This window comes from Ictalurus punctatus, chromosome 27 (genome assembly GCF_001660625.3).
Source record: "Ictalurus punctatus breed USDA103 chromosome 27, Coco_2.0, whole genome shotgun sequence".
Classification (NCBI taxonomy): Eukaryota; Metazoa; Chordata; class Actinopteri; order Siluriformes; family Ictaluridae; genus Ictalurus; species Ictalurus punctatus.
The window spans coordinates 12709657-12729423 of NC_030442.2; the positions used below are offsets into that span (position 1 = coordinate 12709657).

At 38.4% G+C, this 19767-nt stretch overlaps 1 protein-coding gene across 1 annotated transcript in view; it reads left to right on the forward strand.

Annotated features, from left to right (window-relative positions):
• Positions 1-382: 382 nt before the first annotated feature.
• Positions 383-19767, forward strand: part of itga11a (integrin, alpha 11a) — a 56532-nt gene continuing 37147 nt past the window's right edge. The window contains exons 1-2 of the mRNA XM_017458307.3: positions 383-599; positions 8964-9075. Coding sequence (XP_017313796.1) covers positions 551-599; positions 8964-9075 — 161 coding nt within the window. The 5' untranslated portion in view covers positions 383-550. The remainder of the gene's footprint in view (positions 600-8963; positions 9076-19767) is intronic.

Sequence of the window (19767 nt, forward strand, 5' to 3'; positions counted from 1 at the left end):
TACTCTTTTCATGTTTCCAGAGGGATACATAGGGATACATACCCAACCAACCTAAACTTTATTACCTTTACTTCTGAGGCTGTATGCATACTCTAACTGTATAGTATATTCAACTACTAATATTCAGTGTTATCAGATTTTAGGGGTTACATAGTTGATGCCACATTTGATAAAACAAAGAAGGTAATACATTTTTTTGAGGTAACTAATAGAATGATGAAGAGACAGTAAGCGTGAGAGCGCATGAGTGAAAGAGAATCAGAGTGAGATTCTCTTGAGATTGAGAGTTCAAGACAATCTGCCTGCTGGCTGAATGTGCACCTCCTTTTCGTTTGGCCACAGTCTCCTCCTCTTTCCCCCAGATATAGTGAAGGTTTTCAGCAGCAGTGGAGTCAATCAGGCCTGGAGCTTTAAGGAGAACACACTGACAGATATTCTGCCCTCATACACACACACACACACACACACACACACACACACACACACACACACACACACACGCACGCACACACGCACGCACACACACACATATGCACACACACTCACAAGCATGGAGTACTACTGCACTCTGCTGCTTTGGACTCTGTGCCTATGGCCAGGTGAGTGTGTGTGTGTGTGTGTGTGTGTGTGTGTGTGTGTGTGTGTGTGTACAGTTATGTAGTTGTTTTGATTGTAAGATGCCCCTTCGATGGATTCTTTAAAAAGAAACAGAGCTGTTTGCTTTCTGTTGCTTGGCAACTACAGTAATGATTATGTGGGATTTTTTTTGAAAGTCGGAACTTTCTCAGACCAGCGTTAATACCAAAGTCGTGTGTGTGACCAATATAAACGTTCTCTCAGCAGAAACTTCCTGCTTTGACAGATGCTGAGCTTGCAATGGAACGTTTCAAATTCTTAGGCTCCCATATTTTTGAGCTGTTCTCAAGCAGTGTTTTGAAATGAAAGGTGATATTACCTGACTTCTAACAAAGTGCACTAATACATGACAGAATGTGCAAAAAAAAAACAACAAAAAAAAAACACTGGTCTCCTGCCACAGCCTGGCTCAATTAGCAGTGAAATTATAATCACAGCAGCTTATAGAGAGAGCTCGAGAGGCTGGCAGCTGAGTGCTGTCCTAAGGCGGTTAGTGCACACAGGCTTATTTAAATGTACTCTTCTCTCATGTGGAGTGGAGTCCTGTTGGCGCTCATAAAAGCTAAGACATGGAACTAGACATAATTAGGACTACAGGTTATATAAATGATATAATGTAATGTGTTTCACTTGGATGTTAGCTCATTGTGGTTAGTTTAATTAGTGATATTATAGTGAGATCCAGTTTTCTCACACAGTTTGTTTTGACATATTCCGAAAGGAATTGTATTTATTTCATATAAAATGATTGGTATTAATTGCAGCGATTGCTTTTTTTTTTTCATCTTTTTGACATTGCTGGGAAAGAGTTACACTATGACTTCTACTTGGCGCTGTTATAAATCAAATTTGTGCTGAAACATTAGTTTATCTGGTGTGTAAATATTTGTGTTGCTGCAGAAATTGGATTGCTGGCTGGAAATCATGGCTTCTTGTCCAGTAGGAACTAATTTATCTACTGCTGGAACAGACAAAAGAGCTGGAAAGACTCATACCAACAGTCATGTATGATGCCTCTGACAGCTTTTGAAGTTGGATGATATGTAATGTGCTGGATCTAATGCAAGTCTGAGGACATTTAATGTGCATGCATAAAAGTGAGAGAGAGAGAGAGAGAGAGAGAGAGAGAGAGAGAGAGAGAGAGAGAGAGAGAGATGTGTGTGGGAAAGCCTGCTCTGTGTTTGGTTTCCGTCAGCTGCTTGTTGTCCAGATGATGGTCTAGACTGCTTACTGGCCAAGCAAGTTTTATGCAGCACAATCTCATCAGAGGTCCTGTCTTTATGGTTGTGCCCTTCCTTAACACTTCTGCTGTGTGAACAGCTGGACATAGTAATCTTAACAACAGCATGGTATAGGCAGTGTAGATTTTTTTTTTTAATTCAGATAAAAAATGTGTGGAGACAACATGGTGTCACACTTACAAATTTGTAGCAAGTCGCATGAATTAATGTGTGTGAAAGCTTACCATAGTTAAGTTTACACTAGAAAAAGATAAAAGAAAATGTTCAGTTTAGAACATTAAACTGTTCTTTAGTTTGTCCCTTTGGGGAAAGAGAAAGCTCCAAATACAACCCCTTTATGAAGCTAAAAACGTTTAGCTATCCAAAAAATACACTCTGAATATAAGGTTAGGACTGAGGTTATAATTTCTTGTGACTTTATTTGTATAAACTCTAACAAGAAAAAAGAAACTCCAACCATACCCAGCTCATTCATTCTAATTCAAAAAATATTATCAAGGACATTCTCGCTGTATCTAAATCTGTGTATACATATACTTTATATGGGTTTACATGGGTTTTTCCCCATGCAGTGCTGTGAAAAAGTATCTGATTTCTGCTGTTTTTATGTATATCTCATACTAAATAGTTTTACATCTTCAAACGAAATATGAAATAAAACAAAGGCAACTTGAGTACACACACAATACAGTTTTTAAATGATAATGTTATTTATTGAAGCAAAAAAGTTTTCCAATACCAACTGGGCCTGTGTAAAAATGTATTTGCCTCCATAGTTAGTAATTCCCAAAATCTATGAAACTGCATTCATAATGGGGTTCAGCTGTTCTACACGCAACCAGGCCTGATTACTGCAAACCCTGTTCAATCAAATCAACACTTAAATAGAACTTTTTCAACAGCATGAAGTTGCTTAAAAGGTCTTAGTAACACACTATGCCAAAGCTGAAAGAAATTCTAGAAACTATGAAGAAGGTGATAAACAAAGCTATTTCAAAGGCTCTGGGACTCCAAAGATTCACTATCGCCAAATGGAAAAACTCGGCCAAGTAATGAACCTTCTAAAATTCATCCGCGAGCACAGCAACGACTCGTCCAGCAAGTCACAAAAGAGCCAAGGACAACATCAAAGGACCTACAGGCCTCTCTTGCATCAATAAAGGTCACTGTTCATGACTCCACTATCAGAAAGACACTACAAAAAAATGGCATCCATGGAAGAGTGGTTAGGTGAAAATCACTGCTAACCCAGAACAACATTAAGGCTTGTCTGAATTTTGCCAAACACACCGTGATGATTCTCAAACCTTTTGGGAGAATGTTCTGTGGACTGATGAGTCAAAAGTGGAACTGTTTGGAAGACAGGGGTCCCATTTTATCTGGCATAAACAAAACACAGAATTCCACAAAACGAACAACATACCTACGGTCAAGCGTGGTGGTGGTGGTGGGGATGCTTTGCTGCTTCAGGGCCTGGGCAACTTGCAATAATTATGGGAAATATGAATTCTGCTCTCTACCAGAAAATCCTAAAGGAGAATGTCCAGTCTTCAGTCCATATGTTGAAACTCAAACACAACTGGATTATGCAGCAAGACAATGATCCAAAGCATATGCGTAGGTCCATTTCTGAATGGTTTAAAAAAAACTAAGATATACACAAAACCAGAAGAAATCACAAATTCTTTTTCACAGCACTGTAATTATGTGTTTTCCCCCCAGTTCATACGTTTGACTTTTACTTACTCCATTCCAAAAGAAAAATCTCTTTCTACTCACATATGAAAATATTAGGAATGGTTAGTTAGCCTTAGCTAATTTGCTCACATTTTTTGGTTCCTTAGTGAAAGGGGCATTATTTCCATTCAGTAAGTAAAATCAGTGCAAGGTTTGAGGCAGATGTTTTATTCTTTTGTGAATTTTTGTTGTAGATGTACTTAAATATTTTAAGTTATTTGAACTTTTACTTTTTTTTAGTTCAAGTGAAGAACTTGAAGATGTACCACCTCTGCGTATAGGTATAATTTTCCTTTGGGACATGCATTGTCCAGTTTTCCTTTCTGGCTCTTTTATATTCAGTGCACTTTCAGATTGCAAACACTATTTTACTATGGATATCACCCAGTGGAGCAGTTTGTGTACTTTCACTCACGAGTAATTGTGGTTATTTTGTGTGGCTCAGAAGACCTAGAGCATTCTGGACAGCACCCAAATGTTCCAGCAGCCCATTTTCTTTGCAAGAGCTCACACGCTGTTTCATGCCACTGACCCTGTCCCCTGCAAAGCGTCTCTCCATCAGCACTGTGATTAGTTTTCCATACTGCAGAACACACAGTAGGAAAGTTGGCATGGATCGATAGATATTTGGTTTTGCCATTCTCTTTGTGTTAAAACTTCCAAGAAAAATCACATACATATTAGTGGACAGTGAAGCGCAAGAATATTTCAGTGGTCAGAAGGATGAAATTCAGGCATGTGCAGTTCTTTAGAAGCAAATCTGCTGGCTCATAATCTTAGCTGATGGGCCGCATCGGGCCTCATTAGCATCAGAGCAGCTCCACATGTAAATATTTGTGAAGGAAAAGAGGGATGAGTGAGAGACAAGCAGATGTGTGGAGGTGCTCTGTTCATCACAGATGGTGATCACATATAGCTGGGAGCTTTGGGTTGTTTTTTTTTTAAACCTTAAACGTGTTTATGATGGAGAGCTGTTCTGAGTTTTCATCTAAGATTTCTGGTTCAAGTCAGATCAAGTCTATCATAGTTTTATTTTTGAGATGATGCAAGACTTTGGGAAATCTGTTTCAGATTTGTGAACCACCATGTCTTGAGTTGATTGAGTTTTAAAGTGGCTCATGTCTCAGGGGAATGCAATGTCAGTAGGGTTCATTCAGTTGTTCCAGTTAGAGTTTTCTTGACTTGAGGGTTGTCTGTTGACCCCATTCTGTTGACTTTTGGTCTTTTAGAGACAGGGGATTCCACAAAGCATCTCAAGTAAGGATGCTAATGTAGGATCAGATTTGTCATTGTTAATTGGGATCATTGGTAATTATATGGGGTCAGGGAATAGTCAGTGGTTTCTCCTCTTAATTCTTTGAATCTCTGCTTGGGACCCTCACTGCTGTTGATCTGCGGGTGGATGTGTGTCAGCGTGGCTGTGGTGAAGCTCCTGCAGCTTGCTTCTGGGCCAAAGGCAACGCAGTCTCATTCTGGACACACAGGGAAAGGAGCCACATTACTGAGGTTTATTTATCTGGGCAGAAGCATCTGTACACAAAAAAGACAAGGCAAATACTGCTTCGTGAGTCGCTGATATTAGTGGGAGTATTAAATCGCTGTGCCACGTTAGGGTTTCAAATAAAAAACTGCAGCTTCTCCACACTCTTCTGCCCCCCATCCTGATTCTTTTTAATGCAAGAGTGAAATTGAACAAAAAAACACTTTTGATGGTAGTCTGAATAGTTTGTGTGATCACTTTGAAAGTCTCACCAGTAAATTATTAAAGTTTTTGTGTGTGTGTGTGAATGCTTAAGAAATCAAGCAGAAATGATTGGAAAACTTGGAATGGGAATTTGAATCAATCAGTGAAGAAAATATCTGCATTCAGTATCATGATATGCTAATTAGACTTTTCCTTTCTTGCATCTCTTCTTATTTAATGCACTCACTGTTTTTTCACACACATGTGAGCTATAAACTGCTTTTAGTTTTTATAGCTATGCAAGACGTCGTCTGGAGAATATTCCATGGGAAAAAAATACATCAAAGACATGACTTCAACAATGTAGAGAATGTGTCAATATTTAAACTGGATGTCATGCTGAAAGAAATTATTGGTTTGATCTTGTCAAATAGGGTGGGTGGGGGGTGGGGGGGGGGGTCAGATTGTATAACCTGTCTGACTGTCATTACAGTTGCTTAGGCTCCTTATAGGGATATGGATGAGGTGGTGAGCATGGGTCATTTCATCTGTTGCTTGCATGTGCACGTGTCATGTTTCTGACTGGTTCATGCCATCATTCTAGCAAATGTTATTGTCATTAAATATTTTTTAAATGATTTGAACATTTTCTTATGCTACTCCAACTGTCTGATTTAAGTCCAGTCAATGTGAGGTCAGAGATTTTGTAGATGTATTAGTGTCTCCCATGAGTAAAGATTACCCACAATGCCATTCGACTACCTGCTGGTAGTAGCACCATTGGAAATTAGCCCTTGCTTCATCTCTATGTATAGAGAGCAGTGCAGTGGCACTTTAGTGTTTTAGTCTGTCCAGCTCTTTCAATCCCTCATCTGCATACTTATCTCAAATGCTAATACTGCTGTTAACACCATTCAATTCAATTCAGTTTTATTTGTATAGCACTTATAACAATGGACATTGTCATAAAGCAGCTTTACAGAAATATATAAATGTCAGATCCCAATCATAAATTGATGAATTTATCCCTGACCATCATGCTCATCATCTCATAGATTGCCAGTTTGAGTCCATGATATTGAACATCACTGAAAAATTTTCAGAGCTAACAGCAAAAACCTGACCATTATCCCTTATGTCTCAGCTGTCCCTAGTGATGTCAGCTTGGCACACGCCTGCTAGCTTCTCACTGAATTTATAAAAATTCCACACAAACCAGCAGATTAGCACTCGAATTGATAAGCACATCACAAATATTTCCATACAAGCATATTTAATATGTTTCAGGTTGGACTTGATTATTTAAACATTCCCAATTTCTATGTCAAATTTCCAGGGCGCAGCAATTCAAACATTTCAGTAATGTTATGAATGAAGTTCAGATGTTGTTTTCACAGACATGTCAGACTGTTATCAGTCTTGGCTAAAAGAGAATGCAGGCAGAAGATGAATGCTAGAGGGAGGGAGAGAGAGAGAGAGAGAGAGAGAGAGAGTCAGGACAGAGACAGGTGAGAGAGAAGATCCTTTGAGAATATCTTGTGTGTGTGTGTGTGTGTGTGTGTGTGTGTGTGTGTGTGTGTGTGTGTGTGTGTGTGTGTGTGTGTGTGAACAAAGGGTCAAATTCATCTTCTCTATGAAGGCCTTCATACCAGCTCACTGTGGGTGTTCATGCAGTGACACATATTAGAGAAACACTACTGACACGCATAAATATCTATCTGCCACATATAACTATTATCAGTGATTATTTTTGCAAGAAAAGCCCTTTTTGCTTCTTTGTTTCTCTCCTTTATACTTTATTTATGCTTTCAATGAAATGATTTTTAGTGTTGGCTGCAACAGTATAGAAAAGGATAACATTTATTTTCTCATTCTCTCTTCTTAAGTACACGATGCTTTTATGCATGGAACCAGAACCAAAAAAGCAATTAAAGAGAAACCAGCATTAGTTAGCATGCCTATCATCTTTCATGGTGGAAAACAGTGTGCAGTGACATCAGCCTTATCACCACAGTAGCATATCATTGATGTTACTGCAGCCAAACAAGAAAGCATTTCAGAGTGAGTGACAGTGAAACGTAGGAGGAAGACATAACAAAGAATGGTTTTAAAATGTCAGGCCAAGGCTAAGAAGGCTTAACTTCTCCTGTCTGCCAAAAGGCCATTACTCCTCTTTGCTATAATTTCTTCAATTACTGACTTCTGTAAGTGGAAAAGTAAATCGCTTGCAAAGATTCAGACATCACATTTCACAATGTTGTCATCAGCAAATGGCTTTAACCCCTTAAAGGCTCAGCTTAATTATTTAGTTATTTGTCTATATCTATAAATACTTTGGTATACAAAAGTGGCATACAAAAAGATGTAGATACTGATCGACCGCTTCTGTTCACATCAAACACCAGAATGGAGAAAAAAATGTGATCTCAGTGATCTCAGTGATTTCCACCATGGCATAGTTGTTGGTGCCAGATGGGCTGTGTTGAGTATTTCAGAAACTGCCGATCTCCTGGGATTTTCATGCACAACCATCTCTAGACAAACAACAAAAGACATTGGCAGTTTTGTGTTGGCAAAAAAATCTTATTGATGAGAGAGGTCAAAAGAGACTGACTAGACTATGGTAACTCAAATAACCACCACAACTGTGGTGAATAGAAAGGCATCTCAGAATGAACAACATGGGAAACATTGAGGTGCATGGGCTACAACAGCAGAAGACCAAATCAGGTTTCAATCCTGTCAGCAAAAATCAGGAATCTGAAGCTACATTGGGTACCAAAACTTCTCTCTTCACTTAACTGACAATGCCATTTCAGTCTCTGGGATTGTCTGATGGTTCTACTTTACCCTGATGGGGCAAATCATTCTCTTTATTGTACAATGGCATGTTGAATGAGTGGCAGACAGTCAGTTGAAGCTGAAAGAAAGCACAGACTCCTTCTTTGTATGCTAGGAATTAAGGCTGCTCTTCACAGAGATGCTTTAGAGGACCTCCATGAGAGTGTTTGCTGTTTTAGTGTGTCCCAGAGGTTAGATGCTCCTCACACTGGGGGGTGACTGTGCTCCAGTAGGAAGTCATACTGAGTGATAACAGATTCCTTACTGAGATATGCATACATCCAGAAAACATTTGTGCTTATTTCCAAGCTGATTGTGTAAATATTACATTCACATTACATTTATGGCGTTTGGCAGACACCCTTATCCAGAGCGACTTACATTTGTGTCATTTATACAACTGAGCAGTTGAGGGCTAAGGGCCTTGCTCAAGGGCTCAGCAGTGGCAGCTTGGCAGTGATGGAATTTTGAACTCACGACCTTCCGATTGGTAGTCCGACGTCTTAACCACTGAGCGACCACCGACCCTATACAAAATAGTTTGTTTTTACATGGTTACAAAATTTATTCATGTAGTACAAACGAGGGCTACACTACAATTAAGATTCTTGCAATAATTGAATTGTGAGGTTTAGTTCAAATCACCAACCCGTATTATCATACTCAATCCCAAACTGGGGAAACTATATAGCTTGGCCCCAGATTTCTGTTTCAGTTTCTGGAAGAAAAAAAAATTCTGAAATTATCACCACTGCCAATGAATACAATAAATTTTAAAAATGTTTTGAATGGCTTGTGTTTGACCGATTTCTGCTTTCTTGCAGGACTCCATGACTGTTTCAACATAGACACAAAGAGCCATAGAGTCATAAAGGGCCCAAAGCAGGTGCAGTTCGGTTTCACCGTTCAGCAACATACAGCTGGTGGACAGAAATGGTAAGATGACATTCTTCATTTACTTTCTTTGTCATTTCTTTCCTTTGTATTTCCTTTCTATGTAACATTTTTGCCCATTTTGGTTTCGGGCTGAAGTGTGAAAGGTAATATCTACAATGCTGTGCATGGCACTAACAGAATATGGTCCAAACAATATTTGTTTTTTAGCTGGATTTCTCACTCCAGTGTTTTCTTATGAGTGCATTTAAGGTCAATTTAAAAAGTATTATATAAACAAGAAAACATTATTCATCTTGCCTACCATTGTTACTTGCCAAAATCCCCCAGAAAAACTCCTAATATCATGGTTTATGTGGTTAACCACTAGTAAGTATTGCTGTGAGTTGAATGAACAGGGCATTTGTCATCCCTCTATATGACATCATCAGTGAGGATACTGGCATCCTTACTGTGTGTGCTGACCACAGAAACTGTGTCTCTTTGTGGTGATTATTGGGTTACAACATTACATCATGGTTACTTCTAAATGACCTTGGAGTATTTTAAACCGTTATGTATGTACGCATTCATCAAATAAAATATAGACATTTACCGTAGAATGCCGTGTAAAGACAGTTCCATGATTGGCTTTCACAGCCTAGATCAGCTAGATCCTTGCTCCCTCTAAATCCCAAGCATGAGTTTTAGCTTCAATTCATTAACTATTGTATAACCAAAACATATTTGATCAGTCTTCTGACTTTCTCCTCCAGTTGAACTTCTCTGTATTGGTTGGGGGGTGGGAGGTTGTGGGAAGTTTTCTACCTCTGGAATAAATCTTGTCATCCCAATTACCACCCCAACATTTGACCTCAAATCTATGAGAGGTCTGTTTTGGTCCATTACTTCTGTAGACTTAATTAACCATACGTGAATTCATGCCGATTAAATCAAAACACATTGTAAGTAGTTCAAGTACATTCCATTGAGAATTAGAAACTACAGGGAAGCTCATTATGTGGCCATTCATTTTGCATTAAGGATCAAATCAGATAATCTGCAAATACAGCTATGTACCATACATAATTGGTGTTGCTAACCCTTTGTCTGCTTTTGCTCCCTATTTAGCAGTGCACATCTAAAAACATGGATGTGCCATTGCTTCACAAATGAGACTGGTTTTACTATACAGGGCTCAGAAATGTAATTGCTAAGTGAATAGACTAGTCAATTCAGACAGGGTAAAAGTATCTTTTTAATTTGCCTGGATTTACATGTCACAGCATGAATTTACTTTAGCATCCACAACCTACTGTACCTAAAGAGAGCGATGCAGCAGTGCTTTAGTTTGTTCATCTGTACATACTGCCCAAAGAAATCAGCTTCCAAAGTTTCAGGCTAATACCACCATAAAAACAATCACACTCTTCATCTAATAGCTCACTATCTAGGGTCTCTGCGATAACACAGCTCAGCTTTTGAAACACTTTGAGTCCAGCTTTGCTGTCCCCAATACTTCTAAGTTGGATTTCTCATTAATGATATTGAATGTCAATGGACAATGGTGAGTGAGAAAAGAAGCTCTTACTCTTTTTTTTTTTTTCTTTCTCGGCGCTAGCAGTAAAATCTTACCGTTATACCTTAGGGTTGAGAATGTTTGGTTTTTTCTAGTATTAATTCCCATTGTAATTGCACTAGCAATGTCTGCTTGTGACGTCAGAGCAGCAGACAACCACTAACCTCTCACAGACATAACAAAATAAAACCAACAAATTAGCACCAGAATCCCTAAGCAGACTGCAAATATTTAAATATAAACATATTAAATGTGTTTGAGGGTGGGGTTTTCCTTGAACTGACTCTGGAATGATCTCTCTCCAGACTTTGCTGATTTGTATTGGATTATAATCATGGAACTCATAATCACTTGAATAGGGCTTAAGGGATCGAAGGGCAAAATCAATTTTGTTATAATTATGTGATATTGAACAGATCAAGGTATTTAGGTATTACAAATCTGAACTTCAGTACTTCCTTCCATTAAGAGTAAACATACCACATACACAAACCCTGTAACTGGAGATAAGTAAACAATAATGATGTGAACTTATTTGCTGCCTTGAATAATCACAATTACTTTCCTATTGCTCTCCAGACCATGCTGAAAATGCTTCTCCCTAGTTTACATTCTCCACATAGTTTAGTGTAAATGCTTAATGCCAGGGCTGTAGCTGGAACTAGAAAGTTTGTTGTAAATTTAGTTGAGCTGATATTTGGGGATATCAACAAAGATCTCCTCATTTGCCGCAGCCAAATAGTCCAGCTCTCTCTCTCTCTCTCTCTCTCTCTCTCTCTCTCTCTCTCTCTCTCTCTCTCTCTTCCCATCAGTCAAAACACATCTGGAAATCATTTACTAACTAAAGGAAATTTTAGCACTCTGTGTGTGTGTGTGTGTGTTTGTGTGTGTGTGTGTGTGTGTGTGTGTACCTGGTATGTCTGGCTTCTCTATGTGTCTGTATATATGTTTGTGTGTCTGAGGTGTGTATGGGGGGTGGGGGGTTCTATACGCTCACTGTTTGGCACACATTTAGCTGGTTTTTACAAAAAACTGCAGCTTTATTTTAAAAACTAAAACCAAAAGATTGTTGGTGTTTATTGTCACACAGGATTCTGTGAACCATGCATTCATTCATGTGCACAAACAGATTTCTAACAATTTATTAGCATTATACCCTTTGTTGCAAATCTTGGAGGCATTGTAAAGAAACCGCATTGCCGTATCCATTTACTGAAGGAGAAATGCAGGAAAAAAAGACAAGACAAAGAAAGAATTTTTTTTAAGCACAATACAGGATTGTCAAAGGTAGTTAATGGAAGTTTAGAGTTCATAGAGTTCATGGAAGTTTGCACAGTAGGTTACTTCATGGGGAGTTGAAGAATTAATATTACATTTTTTTGTGTGTGAGCATCAGGAAGCTTGAGTGTTTGCACTGGCACAGCTCTGGGCGATAGGGGATGGGAGGAACAGTAGCTAATTGTCAACATGGTGTAAGGCTACTTTTGATCGGTCTGAACACGGGAAATGCTTTAGGTGCTAAGAGACACTGCTGGCTGTGGATGAATGTAAAAGAGTGTGTGAGACATGCAGTCCACTCAGGAAATGTCTTGATAAGTACTTTTTCAAGTAACATGTCATGTCCTCAAGAAAGAGAAATCTAGGCTTTTTTTGTTTTTGTTTTTCCTTCCTCCTACGCTGTTATATTAAATTGGATCCATTGAAAGCAGCTGTAGAACATATTTAGCAGCTTGAATATGACTCATAATGCCAATATTAGATAATGCCAAAGTGAGACTGAGTGGGACTAGCTCCTCTTCCCTTGTCTTCCTACATGAGAAATAAAATAACGATTTATGAATGTCAGCAGTCACTGCACACATATTTGGTCTTTTCTTTCTTTCTTTCTTTCTTTCTCTGGGTCCCTTGAATTGCTGTTTGGTGAATTTGCATTGGTGAGCTTCAGAGGCTCAGTGCGGATCTGAGAAAGTTGACTGTGGTCTCAGAATTACATGGACCACAGAGGTGTCCATTTCTATCACCCCGTATGTTTTGACAAGACATTAAAACACACGGTACATTTAGGGTCAGTTCCAAAACCCCACAAAATACTACAGTTCTAAGTAAGAGATGTAGTCTACACAAGATGAATTTGTGCATCCTCAGCAAGGACAATTTAATCTTCAACATGTAAATGCAATAAACAGGTATGAAATAGTGAAAAGTCAAACGAAAATCCTACAGCTGCCTTTAAATATGGCCATAGATCAGATATAATTTCTACATAGCCAATAAAAGATATTGTACTTTAAATACAGGGCTCTAGCATTGTTTTTGCCCAAAAGAAACTAATGGTGCCAAAGTGGTTTCAACTTTTATGAGCATATAAAATCATGTGAGTGTATGACCAATGTATGAGTTTACCATTTCCTTAACTTTTTTTCTTTTTTTTTTTTTTTGAGGAATCATCTCAACGATTTAATCAAATTAACCTTAGTCAGTGAGATCTTTTGCACAGCAGAAACTTTCTAGAACTTGGTGCTAGATCTGAGAAGATGGCAGCAATGCTTTAGATGATCATCACACTGTAATGTTCTTGTTCAAAATGGTGAAAAAGACCTCCTGGTGGCTCCTGGCATGGCTATAATTTGACAACATTTCATATGATATATTAGAAAACTTTATTTTTGAAGTTCTATTAATAAAAGTGGTGCAGATGGGTGTTATATTGGTTGGGAATGCACAACGGAGCAGCTCTGGGACCTTTGATTTATGTGAACACTATGTATTGTGATGGACATTTGAATAATTTCTAATAGAAACTAGATTAAATCCATTTAACTCTATGATCTATTCAATTATGCTGGCAGACAGCCAATAGATAACTACATGCTAGATGCACTAAAACCTCAGATTCACTGCTGCATCATACTGCAATATTTTAACTAGATACATACATTTGTTAATACTGTGCCGGCCATTAAATAAACCACATCATTTTTCAATTATTTCACTGTTTGTTATTGTTATATCCATGCTATAACATTATCCAAACTAATTCTGCCTTATAGCTAGCTAGCATCTTTGCATAGCTATAACTGTAACTTACCTAACATGTAAAGTAAGTCTTATTAAATATACAGATCTTTATTAATTTGTAAATAGGCAATTTGTATAATTATGAAAGGTACCATTTTGCCAACAGGTACTCAAAGGCACACTAGCAAACTAGCTAGTCAGTACCTTTCACATGCTAAACAGAACCTCGAATCAACAGAATTAAGAGTTGTCTGAATGGCCAGAAGTGTCTGCTACCTGACTATTGGGGATAAAAAAGATTCCCTGTTCATTTTGTTAATATATAACCTTTAGTGTATCCTGTATCTTTGCCAGAATTATAATGTCCAAACTGGGTGCAACTTAAATAAACATGATTTGAAATACTTGAAGAGATCTGGATCCTGGATCACACATGTCAACTTAACTCCACATTTAATGTCAAAAAGAAGTGTTTCCTTACATCCATCTCAAGCCACTCACTTCCACTTCCAGTGTAACCTGACGAATTCCTCTAGGTTCTGTGATGTTTAAAGCACACACTGCTCCACACAGCTAGCTTTGTGCAGTTCTCAGGGTCCAATGCGGATGCCTTAAGGCACAGAATATTTTTCTGGGAGGATGAATGTGTTGTTTATTCCAGGAATCCAGTTGTCTGGGGAAGCACTGGGTTGTTTGGGATCTTTGAAGTAGGAAGTGCTCTGTAGGAGGGATCCTCATGGCTGTACATTCAGTCCATGCATCTTTATTCCTGCTGACATGCAGAGAGTATCGGGTAATAGTTTATATCAAGGCTACCTTTACTGACATTATTTAATGCATTTGTTAACATGAACAAACCATGTACTTGACCAATAATACAGTATAATCCACACTAACAAGGTGACTAACAGCTGTATTAATAGATTTTTTTTTAATAATAAACCAAAATAAGCAAAATTATAACCACTATTTCATACCACCAATAAGTAAAATGAAGCTCATAAAGGAGGTAGGCAGTGTGTCTTTTAGTGGGATTGAAATGAAATCTTTAAATGTGAATCCTCCCTTTCAATTTTGGGGATAACGTCTGACTGAGATATGTATGTGAGAAACATATGTATTGTAACTCATAGTCTTAAAGTAAATTCAAAGAAATAACACTTAATATTTGGTTGCAAATCTGACCCACTGACATCACCAAACTGTTACATTCTTCATTTTTTATGTTTTCCAGGTTTGTACTGCAGCTTCTTTCAGTTGTTGTTTGTTTTGGCTGGTGTCTCCTCTTCAGGAGGTGAAATGCATGCTCAAGATGTTTCTGTAGACATCTGAATTTATTCAGCTGCTACCATCATAAGTTATATCATCAATAAAAATTAGTGAGCCGGTTCCAGAAGAACCCATGCAAGTCCAAACCATGACACTACCTCCACCATGCTTGACCGATGAGCTTATATGTATGAACAGATCCTGCCTTTATCAACACTTTGGCCTTTCCATCACTTTGGTAGAGGTTAATCTTGGTTCCATAAATTCCGTGGCTCATCTCTGTATTTCTTTGCAAATTCCAGTCTGGCTTTCTGACTCTTATTGCTGATGAGTGGTTTGCATCTTATGGTATGGCCTCTATATTTCTGCTCTAAGGCTTCTTTGAATGGTAGATTGTGATACCTTCACCCCTGTGGAGGTTGTTGGTGCTGTTGGGTTTTTCCTTCACAGTTTTCACAATGTGTCGGTCATCAACTGCTGTTGCTTTCCTTGACTGATCTGTTTGATGCCTGGTTGCTAATACACTAGTTGTTTCAGTCTTTTTCAGGACATTCCAGTTGTTGTATTGGCTATGCCCAATGCTTGTGCAATGGTTCTGATAGATTTTCCATCTTGTCTATTGAATATTTTATTTTCATATATAATATTTTTTATTGGCACCTTTAATCGCTTTTGTAAGTACGACTTACATCAAAAACTTTCAATTCATACACAGTCTAAAGGCTGCTGCAGTATTTCTGCTGTCAGTCTGTTTGGATTATAACAGAATCTGAGTTCAGAGAGAAAGAAAAGGAGGGAATTACTCAATAAAGGACCTGTGAGTGAGCAGCAGATCTGGAGTGGAAACACAGCTGATTTTGGTTAGAGCTTAGTAAAGCAGCACTTGAGAATTTTTTTTCTGATCTGAACTTCTGATATGTACATATTTCATTTTCTGTTCTTCTGCATGGACCATTGAAATACAGTGCCTTTAGTGGTGATATCTGTCCCTTGTTGAACAAAGTTTAAATGCCGTCTGCACACACAATTTACGTTTGTCTGAGTCTAGATATGAGTAGAAGTTTAAAATTAGGCTTCTGGCAATGACCATTTAATTTATGGGCTTACAGTAGTGTGATTAACTAGAAATTTCTTTCTAGATTTGTAATGCCTTTGAAACATCGGTGAGTAGATGGCACAAGAAATATGAAAATCCCTCAGGGAATGGGCATTTATCCTGCTACCTCTAACACTAGTTTCTTTTATTTCTGACAAGGTGGTGATGAGTTTCAGTGTAGCATTCATGCTGGGTGACATTTTTTGGGCTTTAATGAGGATTTGAAGCAGCAGGAAGACCAAAGAGCTCTATCTTTGGGCTTGAATAGACTGAATATAGCTGTTATCCAGCCACAGTCCACGTACTTGATGGGGTGGTTTGGCAGGCCAAATCAATAAATCCAGTTTAAAATGGTCCAACCAACGCCCACAAAGAGTGTTACACAGAAGTGGCTTTGCCCTTGTGAGAATTATCGTGTCTATGAGTTGAAAAATAATCACACAACAGATGTTTAACAAATATTACTGGATTTGAAAGACAAGTTGATATACATGTATATTATCTACTAATCATCAACAATTATAAACTTGTTGAGAAGTTGTTAATGGTCTGGTTCATGACAGTCACCTGAAAAGTTATTATCTGTAGATGGCTTGTTGATGGATGTTGTAGACTATCCAAAAATTGTCTATTTACATTTCATTCATTAAAATACATTGCATTGGCAATTTATTAAGGTGGCAAATCACATACGGCATTTTTCCACTGCACAAAATACCAGAATTTTTAGCACATGGTCAGGGGAACTGTGCTTTTATTTTGGCTATGATTCCAGTACCAAATATTCTAGTTACATAGCTTTAAGTACCTGCTCAATAGTGGAACAAACAGAAATCTGGAATGGAGGCTAGCAGCGGTGTTTGTTGATGATTGGTTATACATATAGAGTCACACATTGTTGTACACAATGTTGACAAACACTGGGGAAAAATTGTGTGGTTTGTTTTTTCCCCTCTGTATCTTCTATTCAATCAAAATACATTTCAAATCAAGATTTTCCTATTTTATTCCTGCACAACAAACAGGGATTGTTGCATATAAAACATGCAATTGAATCTTCAATTCTCTGCCTTCTCTCATTTTCAATTTCCTTTACCAAGAATAATGGGAATTAGGAAAAAAAAACAAAAATAAATTCTGTCCCCTGTGGTGTCAAATTTGGTTGAAATTTTGACACGGTGTAGATTTTTAAAAACTAGTCTGTATAGTTTTACGATTTTTTTTCTGTAAATTGATTGCTGTCAACGGTGGGCATGGTGGCCAGGGTTGAGGGTTTTAATCCCGCCTCCGCCCTGTTGTGTGTGGAGTTTGCATGTTCTCCCCATGCTTCAAGGGTTTTCTGCAGGTACTCCAGTTTCTACCCTCAGTCCATAGGCATGCGTTGTAGGCTGATTGGCATTTCCAAATTGACTGTGGTGTGTGAGTGTGTGCACCCAATCCAGGTTATCCCCTGCCTCATGCCCAGAGTCCCCTGGGATATGCCCCAGGCTCCCCATGACCCTGTGTAGGATAAGTACAGAAAATGGATGGATGAACTGGTTAGCTCAGTAAAGGAGCTATGTTAAATCAAGTACTTTTTCAGTGTTTATAGTAACAGTGATATCACTGTACACTGAAATGATGATGCAGTAACTTTTAGTGTTGTCAATTTGAGAATTTTAGCAGGCAGAAAATAAAGTAGAACTGATTTCCATTGTTCTGTTGGGACCAGTTCATGTTTCTGAGGCATGGAAAAATGTCCATAATGCCTTATAATAGTTCATTTTTTACTCCCTCAGTATTAGACCACAGTTTTGGAAATTGTGGTGTGTGTGCGCATGTGTGTGTGTGTGTGTGTGTGTGTGTGTGTGTGTGTGTGTGTGTGTGTGTGTGTGTGTGTGTGTGTGTGTGTAAATACATGAAAGTGTTGAAACAGCTTGTCACTTTCAACTCTTTCCCTTTTGATACCTGAGACATTTGGCTTCATTTCCCTCCATGTGCTAATGGGAATAACACACATGGTGCATTAATCCGTTTTGCCTCATGGCATTTTTCTCCAAACCACGACTTTGTTGTATGTATGTTCTGTGGGAGAACATGTATTAGCTTCTTGTTACTTATACTGGGAAGGTGCGCTCTTACCCTCTTGGTAGTAGCGGTGCATGAAGGATACTTGACCCTAATGAGTCACACACTAAACGGTTTAGCAGCTCGCCATGTCTCTGGCCTGAAAGCTGAAAAAGAGCCATAAATCAATGCAAAATAGCGACCTTCTCTCTCAGTAACACAGCTCTCAGGTATCTGTATCCTGAGCTGAACTTTCTTGGGTAAAATAAAGTGCCAGAGACAGCAAAAATGTCAGTAATAATCACAATATCCATGGCCATCAAATTATTAGCACCATCTGAATCCATTCAGTTAAGATTGTTACCAGATTCATAATGATTGTTTAAGAAGTTCAATCTCAGTCTACTTTTTGCAGAAAAGGAGGATACATACAGTTTAGTGTGCGAAGCTATTCTACAAGGCGTAAGGGCGCAAAATGTGACCTCTGGCCTGCAGCGTAGCACCGACATCTGGATCTGTAATAAAGAAGTATCGCCTGGCAGTCCACTGAGCTACTGTCATCTGCACTACTGAAGAGACAAGTGTCCTCCTACTGTCCTACATATGAAGTCCCTTAACATCATCAAACAGTTCATGTGCATGACATGTTTAAACATGTTTGGAGCCCGCTGAAAGGCCAAACCATTTGTCATCATCATGGATAATGTATACTTAAGTGGCACAGGGCTTTGTGGTGGATAAGAACCTCTTAGCACTAGACCTCAAGTTTTATTAAGTGTATGCCCCAAATACACTGAAACAATTTGAATCAATTCATATGAGCGAGTAAGAAAGCTTTAAAAGATTAGACCACTTTGAACAGTCAAAGAATGCTTATTGCCATGTTAAATGGACAAAAGCTGTTCCTTTTATGAAAATCTAACATTTTATGGCAGGAATTTTCCTTGCAAATAATACAGGCAAAGGTCATAAAATCTTCAGGCTTTTCCAGAAGAAAGGAACTTATTGTTCTCTATCTGGCCTACAGAACCATTACAGCTAAGACTACTTTACTACTGTCTCATTTGTTTTTCTTTTGGGTTTAGAGACTCTCTAAAGGTGCAAGGTCACTCTTCAGGGTTGTGAAAATACATCACTGCAGAGAACACCACTCTCAGACTTAACGTTTGGTACTCCCAATGTTCTTACTGCTTTATAAAGTCATTTGCTGACATTTATAGGTCCACAGTGACCTTAACATGTCATGTAATGTTGAGCTCAAGAGGATTTTCTTCCTCCTTTGAGCGCAAAAAGATTTGGCATCTGCTATATAAAATGAATAAAGTGTGAGTGCTCCTGGTAGAGCCGTACGCTCTGAAAGGTGAAATGATTCCTCTATGAGTTTTTGATCTAACACAAGGCTTGCTGTGTGCCCGTCACAGAAGAGTCTTTCTACCACACTGTTTGAATGTCATGTGTGTAGGGATAGGTGGATGTTTGCTGATGTGTGGGTCTATCTTTTCTCACTACAGAAGATTCTTCTTTTGTAACATTTGCAATACGTTGTTAATGGGGAATAATATGTTGTGTCATGTCACTTTGGATCACAGTACACAGAAGTAAAGCCTTACATATCAAACAGTCTTTCAAGGACATTTTCATAGAAAAAGCACACTAAACCTGAACTCAATCTGCAATCTACATCACACTGCTAAGCTGCTTTTTGCTGGGATGAATATTGATATTTCATCAAGGTATTGGATTGTTT